The 14,023-nt window shown below is 54.4% G+C and overlaps 1 protein-coding gene and 1 long non-coding RNA gene across 6 annotated transcripts in view; one reads left to right on the top strand and one right to left on the bottom strand.

Annotated features, from left to right (window-relative positions):
* LOC147356081 (uncharacterized) overlaps positions 1-13,672 on the top strand; it is a 51,173-nt gene extending 37,501 nt beyond the window's left edge. The window contains exons 1-4 of one of the 5 annotated variants that reach the window (XM_086342246.1): positions 6,442-6,633; positions 8,601-8,670; positions 11,476-11,651; positions 11,757-13,672. In XM_086342246.1, coding sequence (XP_086198372.1) covers positions 6,584-6,633; positions 8,601-8,670; positions 11,476-11,651; positions 11,757-11,925 — 465 coding nt within the window. In that variant the 5' untranslated portion in view covers positions 6,442-6,583 and the 3' untranslated portion in view covers positions 11,926-13,672. Of the gene's footprint in view, positions 1-4,809; positions 5,238-6,441; positions 6,634-7,936; positions 8,671-9,620; positions 10,076-11,475; positions 11,652-11,756 lie in introns of those variants that run through there. The other 4 variants (XR_015142600.1, XR_015142597.1, XR_015142599.1 and 1 more) reach the window with 4 other exon arrangements.
* On the bottom strand, positions 2,745-6,020 carry LOC147356082 (uncharacterized). The gene is made up of 2 exons (XR_015142601.1): positions 5,917-6,020; positions 2,745-3,833 (listed from the first exon to the last, which is right to left on the bottom strand). It is a non-coding gene; the product is annotated as an uncharacterized LOC147356082 (long non-coding RNA).
* Positions 13,673-14,023: the final 351 nt, after the last annotated feature.

Here is a 14,023-nt window from a genome sequence, read left to right as displayed (position 1 = left end):
AAAAAGAACCCCCTCCCCCCAAAAAAGGGCAAAAGGATATTCCATGCTTATAAACGGAGTTGTACGTTTTCTTCTCCCAAGCTCAGGTTGTAGCCCGCTTGTCCCGGGTCATCGGCACAGCCTGGTGGCTGGCCTTGAGAACTGTCTAAGCCCCTGGCCCATCTTGTATCTTCTCTGTCTGGACTGTGGACTCTTCCTTCCGCATGTCCTGCGTCACTCAGCTGGTTTTCTGCCACTAGCGCCCCCTTTCTCATGAATACATAACATAGGTCTCTTCCTCTTTTCCGTTGGCTTGTTAACTTTTGACCAGCTATTTTAAGAGTATTTCTCTCTGGCTTCTTCTCCCCCACCATCCCTCCCGCCCCCCCCCCACCCCTTTTTCATTTCCCTTTTTGTACCTCCTTGTTTAGCCTAAAGACTTGTAAAAGTTATCCTAAAATATCTGAAGGCCTTTGAAGGAGGAGGCTTGTTCTATGGGCTCCAGAGGCAGAGAGAAAACGAAAAACTGGTCATTAGTTACCTCGAGAGAGACGTCATCTTAAGTGATGTTCCACTGTCTGAGTTCCCCAAAAGTGGGCTGGGGGTTATGGAGTGAAGCAGAGGCTGGACAGTGCCTTGGTCATAGTGTTGTTTACGGAGGGCTCTATGCCTTGGGTGGGCAGCTGGATTAGGATAATCCCTTCCTGTCTGATCAACACAGCCCCGAACAGAGCCTCTGAGGATGCCTTGAGCAGCGACTCTCATCTGGGAGAGAGGGCACATAAACTGAAATGATTCTTTTGTCCTTCTGGGATTGGGAGGGGGCACAAATACTAGCACTTTCAGGGTATCATGTGTCAAGTTAAAAATAACTCTGAAGCACCCCTCCGCCTGCAGCCCTCAACGTGGGGCTGTTGGACAACCATTGACCCGAAAGGCAGGATTTCCCTTATTTTCTTCTGCGCCATTCTTTCCCTCTAGTAACAGCATCTATGTGGTGAATCTTTTCAGTCTTATCTTCTTTCTTTCTTTAAATCCTCACTTGGGCAGCGCAGCTTCCTATAGCATATTGGATATATCACCACAGAGAAAACACAATAGAGGCTCTGCAGGTATATTCTGGCTTTTAAAAAGTCTGGACGATGTTTAAAAATCAAAAGCTTAATGTAATACATTTAGATTTGTAACTTCTCCTGAAATACTGGACCATCTGGGCCCTTGGGGGTTTCCACCCCCAGACCTGGGGAAGGGCTTGCTCCTTCCCCTCACACTTCCCCCAGCCTTTACCTGCTGAGCCCCACAAGGCATTGAACCTCCTGACTTCCTCAAGTAGTAAAATAGGCTTTCGTGGGCTAGCCTGGGATCCCAACCAGTACATTTAGTATTGTGAGAAAATGAATTCAGCTTTTAAAGAGCATTTTAGAAATATAAAAAATGCCAATTCGGGAATGCTTGTAGGGTCCTCAGTTAGAACCCCTCCCTGCGGTGAGGGGCTGTGTCCTGGACTTCTCCTATGCCGAATGTGGCCTCAGCAGCTAGTAGAGGGCGTCCTAATGAGGGGGGCATCCCTAGTGGCTCAGTGGTAAAGAATCCACCTGCAATACAGGAGACCTGGGTTCAGTCCCTGGGTCAGGAAGATCCCCTGGAGAAGGAAATGGCAACCCACTCTCCATTATTCTCGCCTGGGAAGTCCTATAGACAGAGGAGCCTGGAAGGCTGCAGTCCATGGGCTGGCAAAGAGTCGGACACGACTTAGCGACTCAACAATCACAACAAAGGTACCTGATGAATGATTTACCTCCTGGGATCACTGAGTGCCCTCTGCCTGCCCCTCTCCAGGCGGTGAGCAGAAACTCCTTCTCCCTGAGGACCTGAACCTGTCAGTTCCGCCCAAGACCAGACTGCTGCCTGGTCTGTTATCTAGAACACCCACTCGAGCCCTCGATGCTCGTGCAGAGTTGGGATGGGTCCCCTGCACAGCTGCCTGCGTTGAGAGAAGTGACTTCCTTCTTGGTGAAAGAGCCTGCCCCATTCAGGAGGTGTCCAGAAGGGGATGGGAGCACAGAGAGGCCTGCGTCAGGCCTCTGCTCTCAGCTGGTGCCTGCCGACCTGGAGTTTGTGGCAATTACAGACGGCTTACGTTCCGAACCCAGGGCAAGGGCTGGGTAAAAGTTCAGCTCATTCCCTTTAAAGAAAAAAAAAAAAAATTCTTCCTCTTTGACATTTCAGAGTTTTGACCCAGATCAGTCAGAGGCCACGAGAGCTCGCGATGTCTGGAGAGAGCGTTTAGTTCCCAAGGCCTGAAGCTGCAGAGAAGCTGGAGCGAGCTAGTGACCTGCTGGGCTTGAGTTGAAGCCCTGTCTTTTCAAGTGTGCCCTGTCCCAGCCTCCCCAGACCTCACGGGGCAGACAGAAGGAGTGTGCCACCTTCCCCTCCCTCCAAAAGTTATCTTTACCCCCTGAAATCAAACACTGAGTACAGCCCTGTAAACTGCTTCCTGGTAGGCTCGGGTGTCCTTGCTAAGTAAACATCCTCCCATGTTTTTGGAACTGAATCCCCTTTCTGATTCCTGGTCATCCCATTTGCGTTTTTCTGTTCTGGATGCCATGTACAATCAGGTTAATAGACGGAAGACCTAGAATGGGGCAGAGGCACCTGAAATGACTGTTTCAATCTTAGTCAAACTGTAAGGAGAGTGACGGGGTCGTGGGAAGAAAAAGAGAAGACTTAGATGAAAAGTGAAATGAAACAAAACCTCCCAAACATTGTGCGATCATAAGGTTTTGCAAGTCAGAGCTGATTCCCGCCAAGCGCCCGATGCGGGGACCTTCCTTTGCATGGGCTTGAGCTGTGTTGTTCTGTGGTTGAACCACAGTCGGCCTCCGTCTATAGGCTCTGTGGCTGCGCAGGGCCCCCCTGACCCCAAGTTGCTCTTGCGCCATCTCTCGTGACTTATTTGCCTCTCCTCTCTCATGTCCACCCACCCATGACATCTCCATCGCCATGGCAGTGAGCAGCCACGTCATTCACCAGCTCATGGGGTGATGGGCCAACTCTGTGCTGAGCCCTACTTCCTCCTAGTTCTCCCTCCTGAAGCAGGAGGCTCCCTGGCAGAGCTCAAAGCCCTTTGTTTATTTGATCCTGGGCTCTTGGATAAATCAGGAATGTCCTGACATGAACTTAGGCATGTTTTTCTTCCATGGAAAAGGAAACTATGGCAAATGGTATTTAAGTAGGCAGAGGACCATTCCGGGGGACTTGCTTTGGTGCCATCAAGGCCACATTCCTTTGGTCATCAGACCAGTAGGTGACTTCTTTATTGGCATGCTCTACCCTGGAGCCCAGAAGGTGTGAATTTGAAGCACTTTCTCCCCTGCTGAGAGCTTGGCACAGATGCTCTGGACTTCTTTTAAAGCTGTGGAGTGCCATGGTTGTCTTCCAAGTGGTCTTCTTTCTGCTGGGTGAAACCCTGGCCCAGAGCAGTTGCTTGAAGAAGCCTGCTTAGGAGTCGAGGTATGGGATAAGGTGTCTGCCTGGCGCCTCATTCTCTAGCTGTCTGGAAGTTGCAAGGATCTCCATATGATATACTTTGAGGCAGCTGCCCCTGAACCTGAATGAGCCTGAATACATCTCTCACTTCCCATCAGGACTAGGCTCTTGTGCTACAACTGGTCGTCAGGAACCTTGGCGGGTCTGCCTTTGGATGTGGCCATGTGGGAACCCAAGACACCCGGAGACTGTCTAGGTGTGTGTGGTTCAGTGAGTTAGCATCTGAGCTGTTCGGGAACTATTTCTGGGTCGGAGAGCAGGAAAATGTTCGGAGTTGGAGCTGTGTGCTCTGCCGCAATGGAGACCTGTCAGGATCCAAAAACAAGTCCGGTCAGTCTCCAGAGCATTGGTGGGAAACCCCCTCCTTATAAGTGGTTCCAGGTGTGAATGCCCATGTATTACCGTGGCAGGGGCAGTGGGGGGTGGGCTGGTGGATGCTTGTCTCATTAAAGCCAGTCATTGGCCGCCCAGGGTTCAGGCTTGGCTGCCACTCTGGTTTGCTCCTTTTCATGTTGTCAGAGGATCTTCTTGGGAACAAATGACTCAGCAACCTGAATCTCTGGGACTGAGTAGCCTAACTGCCTTGAGAGTGATTGGACGCATCCACCTAGGCCCTAAAATTCTGAACCCTGGAAGAGTGGAGATCCTCTAGATTCGTCAAGCTGCCATTCAGTTCAGTTTCTCTCACTCCTGCCCCAATAGAAGACTCGCAACTCATGGGGTAAGCAGGCAATGTTCTAATTATGCATTTTCGTCCTTAAGAAATTCCAGGGAGAAAAAAGGTCCTGGTTTATGGCCAAAAAAAGCAGAATATAACAAAAATCAGCTCCGGCTGTAATACTAGACTTGTCTGTGGCAGAAAGAGTTAATAGAACAGTGGTCTCAGGGTGGGGACCATTATTTTGGGGGATCCAGGAGAAGCACCTACGGTTCAAGAAATGATGACGCCACATTCAGTGTGGGACAGCCCTGTCTGGGCTCTGGGCACTGTCACTCAAAGAGTTAAGCTAGTCTGATGGCAGGGGAGCCCTCGGAGAAGGCGTGAGCCTGTGGGCACTAGGCCCTCTATGCCCCAGAGCAGTGAGGTCTAGGGTAAGAGGGGCCGGAGAAGTGCGGCCAGAGAAGCGAAGTGTAGGCCCAACTTTTTTTTTGCCTTGTTTGACCAGCCTTGGCACTGCCCTCCGGCTCTCCAGGGGAAAAGCTGCAGTTCTGCTCTTGCAACACAAGGAGCAGACTGGAGAATTTAGATCTGCGTCACAGAGCTCTGAGAGAGAGAGAGAGAGAGGAGAGAGGAGAGAGAGAGAGCGAGCGCTCCGTGGATAGGTCTGCTAGCAACAGCCGTGCTGCAGCAGAGAGAGAGAGAGAAATCAAGAAACAAGTCATAGCAACACCGGGCACCAGGTTCTGCCAGCTCACTTGCCAAGCGTTCAGAAATCTGTCGGGGGCCGGAGGCCTCTGGGTGGCCTAGGCTAGGGAGGTGACACGCAAGGTGGCACGGGCGGCTCCGCGGGGAGGAGGTGGGGTGGCGGTGGGGGCAGGGTCGGGAGCAAGAGGTTTCGGGGCGATGGCGGAAGGTTTGCTGGGACCAGTTTCTGGAACATTCGGGACTGCGGCACCTTACGGCCAGCCGAGATTTGGGTCTGCGCAGGCGACGATGGGTGGTCCGACGGGCTTCAGGACTTGATGGCGTAACCCCCTTTTTCCCCCACGTACGTATTTGCTGGGATCGGGGGCGATGTCTCTGCGTATGTGGGTGCTCTGTCTTTCTCACCTTCTTTCTCGCTTTTTGCTTTTTTTTTTTTCTTTTCTCTGAGGGAGGGTTTTTTTTCCACTTTAATTTCTTTTCCCTTAGTATCAGCTGCTCAAGCCTGACCAGGGTAAAGGAAAAAGTAGCAAGCCGTCCCCGGAGTCCCACCTGACCTCCCAGCCTTTACCCCCATTTCTTTCTATCTGGCAGACAGACAGACTGGTTTTCCAAGTTGTTTGGGTGTCAGTGTCTGTCCGTCCGTCCATACGGTTCTCAGGTGAAAGGTAAGGAGTGAGGAGGAAGAACACTGTGAGGAAGGCGAGAGGGGCAGCCTTTCCAGGGCTTGCCTGGTTTGAAATGTTCATCCCTGGGAACCCGGGGCTGGTGGGGGAGCAGGTGGGCAGGACGGGGCGCGGGCTGGGAGAAGTGGGGTAAAGCCGGTTCGTTTGTCACTGCGTAGTTGGGGAAAGTGGGGAATGGTGACGCAGTCACTGTTGGGTCTTGTTGTGGGCTCCGGGGGGACAGGTAGTGAGGCTCCCGAGATCTGTAGGGCCAGCTGAGAGGGGTTGAGGATGAGCTGGGAAGGGAAGCTAGCATTTAGAGATTAAATGTCATCCTTTTGGCGTTGGAAAGTTGTTTACCTTGCGCTCTCTGTGTCTCCATGTTGGCACCCTTCCAGTTCACATGTGATGGCCTTCCTTGTACTGCTGCATCATTAACTAAGTGACTGAGCTGGCCTTCCATTGGCCAGGGGAGGGCTCTCACTCCAGACACTTCCTCTGATTGGTGGGTGGGCCAATGGCAGGTGAAAACCTTTTTTTGATTGGCCGAGGGCAGGGTATCAAATCTGAATTTGCATTTCACTTGCTTAAAGGGGAGGGGGGAGAAGCCCAGCAGCTTTCTAAAATCTGTTTAGGGGTGTGCGTATGCTCCTGTGTCTCTGCCTGATTTTGACTGACCAGTTGAAGCCTCTTCCTGTGCCTTTTTAATTTCATGCACTATAAGGAAGAGGAGCTAAGGGCTCCCCCAAACTTTTTTTTGGAGGAGCAAGGGTTGGGGAGGTGGGTGCGCAGAGGGTTGACCAAACTGGAAGAGAATATTTGTTCTTTAGTGGGAATTTTCCGATCAGCCACACCTCAGCGTTGCGGCAAAATAATTCTTGGCTCCCCTGGAAACGCACGGGCAAGGTAGGGCACAGCTGCTACTGCTGCTCTTGCTACCACCCTGGGCTTCCTGCTGACTCTGGGCTACTCCCCGGGGACGAGAGATTTGCATTGACGTCCCGGGCTGTCCAGAGATGAGCCCATTATGGGAAGGACCTGCCTTCTGGAAGCTGCTGCTCCCTCGTGCTTGGAAAGGTGAGGATGGGGACTGAGCCTGGGACACGGCTCAGAAACTGCGTATTTATTTAGTGGGGTTTCAGGGAAAGCCCCGGGGCCACAAGAGACTTGGAGGTCCCAGGTCAGAAGGGTTTGTCATCCTGGGGAGTGAGGAGAATGAGCAAAACTAGGGCAGCCGGCTGCTCGCCTCTGGTTGGGGGAGGAGGGCTTGGGAAAATCAGGGTCCCAGCTCCCCACCCAGCCCTCGTTGCAACCCCTACGTCCGTGGGGAGGGGGTTTCCGATCCCCACATCTTGCGCAGTGGCCCCCGCCCATGACTGCGCATCCAGGAGCGCAATGCGCTCCGGGTCTCTGGCCTAGGACAGCACCGCCCTTCTTATTACATAACGGAGGGCACGGCTGTGCTTTCTCGGCCCTTCCTTGCAACCCCACCTCCTGGCTCCCCAGGGCCCACAGAACTGGGGAGGGTCTGGAGGGAGACAAGTGATAAGACTTGACTCCCTTGGAGGGCTCGCTCTTGTCCAGTCAGTGAGAGGGGCTGGGTTTGCAGACGGAAATGGACTGCCCACCCCTGTCTCGGGGTATGAAATGCAGAACGTCCTTCTGAATGCCCTATGTCACCTATGGGCCCCCAGGACCTCTCGGGGGCGAAGGGGAGGACGGTGTGGGGGGAGCAGTGCCCTTTTTTCTCTCATGCTTTCTGAGAGGAAGTTTCTGAAGGGAAAGATGTGACCATTGGGAGAGTAAGGAAGACTTTGGGGGGCCAGTTGGGAGGTGGTTGACAGTTCCCCTCCCCCTGTCTCTAGCTTCCCTTTCCCTGGGTGGGTTGATGGCATTTGGAGACTCCTTTTGATCATAAGGCTGCCATTTTGGAGGCATTTCTGCTACTCTCGGACATGGTGGCGTTGGTTTTTCTGGTCCTGCTGTGCCAGTTCCGCAGAGTGGGCGGGGGGCGGGGGCTGTGACGGAGGAGGGGAGGGGGGGCAAAAGCGCAGCAGAGGCGGGCACAGTGGTGGCTGCCGCAGTGAAGATGGCCCCACGGGCAGGACTGCCCAGTGCCACTCTCGGACACAGCCCTGGGTGGGGGTTCCACCAGCTGGGGCCCTGGCTTTGCCCAATCGTGGGCACTGCTCACTGAAGGTCTCGGTCTCCCATGCCTTCGTCAGCCTGAGGCTTAGAGCAGTCCAGGGGGAGGGAAAACCAGGTTTTTGAGGGGGAGGGTAAAAGCAGAGATATGGCAGCTCATCTCCGACGAGTTGGACCTGTGGTTTGTGCTCCCCAAATAGGTTCTGTCTCTGGCAGTCTCTCCATGGGGACAGGGGGTGGGGTCCGTGGCAGCTTTGACGATCTGTTTGGATGGCCCTGCCCTTTCCCCATTTTTTTCCCTCTGTGTTCCTCCGTACGTCCCCTGCCAGGGCCGTGGTTCCAGCTGTAGTTCTCCAGTGAGGCTCCCTGCCTCCCGTCCCTCTCCTTTCCAGGCCCTTCTGCGTGCAGCGGCCATCTTGTCTTTCTTGCTCAGAAATTTAAAATGGTTTCTCTTCGTCTCCAGAGTGAGATCCCTTCGCTTTAGCAGGATGCTGGAGGTTGCCTATGACTAGTCTCGTCTTAGCTCTCCTAGACAGTCTCACCTTTCCGAGTTTGCCTAAGTGGACCAAGTATTCCAGGAAAACCAGGCAACTTACTTTTTCTTGCCTTTTCTCTCTGTTCTCACTGCTGATATTTCCCATGCCTCCTCCACTGCTCCCACCTGCGGCAGTCCCACCATCTCCCAAGGACCTTTCCTGATTACTTTCACGAGAAGCAATGCTCCCACCACCCCTGCTCACGTCAACCAAACTCCCATATCTTCATGCATCTCTTATGCTACTTTAGATGTGCTGGGGTTCTTTGAGTTTAAGTCTTATGTCACCTATGAGATTGTGAGCCCCAGGAAGCCAGGGCAAAGAAAGGAAACATGTACCTATATGACATTTTCTGTTTGGCAGGTACCACATCCAGCTCATTGACGGTGGTTATTTCATTTATTCCTCACTGCAACCCTGCAAGGAGTGGCTGGTAAGTGTTCTGCTCATGATTAGAACCTTGGTGTCTCACAGCCTTTGCATTTTTCTTCTCTCACTCTTCAGTGTCTATAAAATGCCTCTTAGGAGGTAGATCCCCAAAACACGTCTATGTAAGGAGTTCTGTGAGTCCCTGATGCTTTGTGGGAGTTTGGGTGGCTCATCTTCCTGAACCCAGGGTCTGGGTCACTTAGCTCTTCCGTGCCACCCTCCCTGCGGCCTCGTTAACTTTCTCCTCTTGCTTTGAGGATAGGTTCATGCAAGAGGATGAGTTTGTTTTATTTTTGTAGCTGAAATTAATGGACTGCCAAACCTCAGTTTTCCCCTTGGAAGAGGAGGTGGAGGTGGAGGGGTTGCATTACCTTCAGGGCAGACAGAATAACCCCCAGAATCCAGAGATCCGTAGAGAGCAAAGAAGCAGAGATGTGGCACTTGGGCAGAGCTGGGTCTACATCTTGACTCTGCCTCACTCATCTGGGTGGTTTGAGACGTGTTACTTGATTTCCCTAAGTCTTACTGTCCCCTGTCAGTGAAATGAAGCCATTATACCTACTACACAGAAATGCCTAATATATTGTCAAACAGGTAGGATCCTAAGAGAAAGCGATGCAGCTTCGTTCCCCTTGCCCAGTTGTCTGCTGCGGACTTAAGAAAGGAATATACGAGGTAGCTCGAGAAGAAATAGGGAAGAAGGAAGCTTATGTGTCTTAAGTGGTATCATAGGCAGGGGCAGCGAGGAGGTAACCGGCCAGTAGGCACCTGAAGCCTGCCAGGTCGTGCCTTTCCCCCCCGGGCTAAATACCCGTTCTTGCATTAGAACCTTCTGAATCAGGAAAGCACCATGGAAACGTAGATGAGCCATGTGGTGGCAGAGTGAGGGTTAACCAGTGAGCCTCCCTGGGATCCTTTTGATGCCAGGTTACTTTCCCTTCTTTCCGAATGCAGCGGTGGCTGCCCGCTTCCTGACGCTATCGCATCCCGTGGGAGGGGAGTTGGACACCCTGAAGCCCCTCGTCACCAGTTCCGGGGCTGCAGAGCAGGGAGTGACGACAGCTCATGAGTCGTCAGCCGACGGCAGCGGGGACCCTGGTGACGGCTGCTTTGTTGTTTTTTTCCTCTTCGGATGATGACTCAGTGTGTCGGGAGCCGGGAGATGGAGCACTCAGCCGAGTGGCCAGGACGTTCTGTCAACATGAAAACAGCAAAAACAGCTCGTCGGAGCTCAGAGCTGACCCTGGGCTGGGGTCATTTTCAGGAAGGGCTTGGCAAAGAAAAGGCGACCGCCACGTATTGGGTTGGCAGGGGTGATACCGGGTAACTTAACAGGGCTCTGTAGACCCTTGAATTTTAGAACCTGAAAAGAAAACGCAGCCGTTTGTGTTACTAGATGAGCTTGGCAACCAGGATGGCTTCTTGGGCTCCTCGCACTCGTCCCCGACAAAGAGACATCTTTCCGGGTCCAGAAAACCCCCTTGGGGATTTCTCAGTGTGGCTCATTGCCTTGGATGGAGGGCAAGTCTCTTTTTGTGGGGGAGCAAGGGTGGGGCCTGGCAGCCCTAGTGCCCGTTGTGGGGATGTAGTGTCTTGGGGGTCTCCTCTGCCGGCATCATGCGAAGATGGTGGCTCCCGCGTCACCGGCCTCAAGCCGAAGACCAGCTCTCTCGGGCAGCCATTCTTCAGCCTTCCCTTTCCTCATCCCAAATTCCAAGCTTTTCTTCTTCACCATCTTCCTCACTTCCTCCTCAGGTGCCATGGCGGGCCTTGACCTCCGCGTCTGTGTGTGTGTGTGTGTGTGTGTGTGTGTGGTGTCATCATGGCGGCTCGGGGTTCTAGGCTTTTCTCCCGTCTGCAGCAATGCGCTTTGTGCGCGTGACGCCCCCGTGGCCCCGCCCTGCCGCCAGGCCCCGCCCCGCCGCCAGGCCCCGCCCCGCCGCCAGGCCTGTCCCTGAGACCCAGCGAGGAGACAGGCCCTTCGTTCTTTCGCCGCAGAATCTCGGCCAAACCACCATCATCCCCAGCATCCGGCTTCCCTTCTCTCCTCCCGCTCTGTCGGCCAGCGTCTGGGGCAGAGGAGCAAACAACTTGTGGGAGGGGATGATGGAGGGACAGATAGCCTGGCCGAGCTCTCTGGTCTCCTCAGCCCGGGTGCCATTTTTCTCAGCCTCCCACGCTCCTGTGGACGATGCCTGCTCTGACTTTTGTCGCCGCGCACCTCCTCTTCCCCTGAGGACCTCCCCGCGTGACTCGTTGGGATCTGGGGTCTCGGGCGCCCAGAAGGAGCAGGGGGACCCGGCCCAGGTCACAGGGGAGAGCTGAAGAGACAGGCGAGGGGGTGGGAGCTGGCCGACCCCACCCAAGAGCAAAGGCAGCCCCATCCCCACCCCCCACCCTTTTTTGCAGTCATGTCTTTTCGAGCCTAAGCAGAGAGCAACTTGACCTGAAAAAATTCGTGTCTCTATGTGGGTGTTGGAACGTCTGCGGATCTTTGTCCGGAAGCTGCGTGGTGCCCAGAGCCCAGGTTCTGTGCTTAAGGGAGCTGTTGTCCTTTGGGTTTTTGCAGCTGTTTTTGCAGCAGTGTGATGGATGGGTCCTCCTCAAGGAGCCCCTGTACCCGCTGTGACTGGCCTTTCTCCAGGACGCTGGGCCCGGCGGTGGCCCTGCTTCGTGTTGGTGGACGGGGCGCCGCAGCGGAGGGCGGTGTCCGGGGGCTCAGAAGAGACCCCGATGACTGGGGCCTGCGCGTGGTGCCTCACCTGGTGGTCCCTGGGAACTGAGCCCACCTTTCACTTCTTCCCCACAGAGAACTCAGGGGAGTTCAGCTCCAGAAGTAGGTGACAGCCTGCTGGAGACTCCGCTGCTGACGGTGCTGGCGTTCAGAAGACACTCGTCATCCTTTGGGGTAAACGTGTTGCCTGTTTGCGTGTCTTATTTGGAACACACAGAAAAAGGAGCTGCCTGGCAGCCTGGCTCTCCGCAGTAAGTATCTGTCTGCATTCTTTTATCCCTTCGAATGTCGAAAGTGGACGGACGCGGTGCTGAACTCAGCTGGCTCTTGTGCCTTCTTGGTTCTTTGCTGCACAGCCCCGCCCTTGGTCCTCCAGAAGCGGGCGCTGGATCCGTTTCCCCATGCTGCTGGAGAGCTGCAGAGAGCCTAGCAGTCAGTGTGCCGCCCCCGTGCATCCCCCTCGGGTTCAGGAGAAGTCGATTCTCCCTAAAATGGAGCCAAGAAGCCGGGTCCCCCCAGAACTGAGTGTTCACGGGCTGAATGGAAGGGCCCTGCCTGTGCTCACTGCCCCCAGCAGGGAGGTGACTCTCAGTTGCCTGGGTGGGGGAGTGGCGAGGGCGGGGATGTGCCTTGCCAGCATCTAGCATGGTTCTCTGCCAAGTTCTAGCTCCAGATCGCTAGGCCGCTAGGAACCTAGACTATATATAGCGTTGTGCTAAGCAATTCTTATCGGACCTGTCTGTCCCGTCACCCCCACGGGGAGGAGAGCTTCTATCAGAAAACCAGAACCTGGAGAGAGTAAGCCACCTCCACGGGGCCTTTTATTCTGGGAAGGGGTGTGGGGGTGTGTGTGGGGGTGTGTGTGCGCGCATATGCATGCACATGCATCTATGTGTCTGTGTACACGCATCTGCATCTGGTTGTCTGGTTGAGAGCTGCCAAGCTTTCTTTCCTTCCCCCTGTTTCAGATGCTAGGAGATTGAGGACCTTGCGGGTGCCGGCGATGTAGGCTGAGGGGCGGGAGGGGCTAGTGGTTCTCGAAGGATCCTGGGTTTGTTTGGAGGAGAGGCTGGCACCCAATGTGGCTGAGAGCACTGCGTGGCCTCCTCTGTGTCTTAACAGCTTCCGGTTTGCCCTGCTTTGCCCAAGCATGTCTTTTGACCTCTCCCTTCCTTCTTTGGAACCTTCTGCCTTCCCTGCCTTCCTCCAGCCCTGCCTCGTCCTTCCTCTGAGTCTCTTTGGGATCGATGAGGCAGCCCCAGCTCTGGGCATCCGGGAGCTTGTCTGTACCCCGCCCTCACCCTTGTTTGGGATTTCTGGAAGTCTGGCTTGACCGGCAGAAGGGGTCAGTTGTCTGCAGAGTAGCTGGGTGGTGAACGAGTGCGTCTTGCTGGGACAAACAGAGCAGCATGATCTGGGTTCCTCTCAGAGATGCTGTTGAGCCCACAGTTTGTGTGGTTCTGGGACTGTAAGTGCCGATGGACATGACGTGACCCTGGGCTTGTCAGCGGGCCACCACCAGGCTGCTTATGGGAAACCAGATGCAGGAAGGGAGATAGGATCCCGCCACCTCCCTGCCTCCCAGGTAAGTCAGGTGTGGGCTGTGCGGTCCGGCCCTCCCCCAGCCCCTCTCTGCCCACGGAGGGCGTTCTCCTTAGTGGAGAAGCCTCAGACTTCTCCATTCAGAATCTCCCAGACAATTGCTCTCTTCTTTCCATCTTCCTCCTCCTGGCTTTTCTGTGAATGGGGTTAGTAACTAGTGAAGGCTTGGGGGCCGGGTGGCCAGCCTAAGTGATCGGACGCCAGCGACAGTGGGAGTGGCCCCTGGCAGAACAACCGTCGGGCCTCCCGCGGTAACTGCCCTCCCCAGGCCCCTGCATCCAGCGCTAGGTTCTGGGTGCTGAGCCCTCAGAGGGGCTGGGAGCCTGCCTGGGAGCTGGGCCTTCCTTTCCCCATACCCTCTCTTACCTGGACACCGGGGCATCTTGAGCCTCACTGGGCCTTAGTCTAGGCCCATGGCCTGGACTTTATGGGCTGTGGGCTGGGCAGTGAACTTCGGGGTTCTTTCCTTAAGTTTTTTTTTGTTTTGAGTGAGTTACTTTCTTCCTCTAGGCCCTCATTGCCTTTACTTAAAAAAAATAATCCTGGCCCAGTGAGCCATTGCAAAGCATCTCCAGGCAGTTGACGTAGGAATGTTTTTCTCGCTGCTGCACTAGATACTGGTCACAATAATAGTGATGATGATTAAAAAGGATGAGGCCTATGGAACTGGGAGGTCTGTCACTTGATGGAGATGGTGCAGACTGAGGCTCTGTGCACATTCTCAGGAGATCTCTCTCCTGTCGAGTCGATTCCTGCCCTGTCTGGGCCAGTAGGGCCGGATGGAGTGAGCTGACAGCCGATCGTCTGGGGTCTCAAGACCAAAGGGATGGTGCTGGGGAATTCTATGATGTTCTCGGATGATATCACGAGGCCCCTGTGGGATCCCAGTTCTTCTCTTGTGCCTCATGGACACGGGTGGTGTTTCTGCCCCCACTCCCCCGCCCACCCCTTTCCCCGGGAAGTCTGCTGCCTGCTGCCTCCCAGCGTTTCATCTTCACCTCTTCCCATCTGAGAAGAGACT

Source organism: Bos grunniens, chromosome 16, assembly GCF_055505025.1.
Source record: "Bos grunniens cultivar Pamir isolate PY7600 chromosome 16, Bosgru_T2T1.0, whole genome shotgun sequence".
In the NCBI taxonomy this organism is placed as follows: domain Eukaryota; kingdom Metazoa; phylum Chordata; class Mammalia; order Artiodactyla; family Bovidae; genus Bos; species Bos grunniens.
The sequence above is the reverse complement of the archived record's forward strand: the minus strand, read 5'-3'. Positions and strand labels throughout refer to the sequence as shown.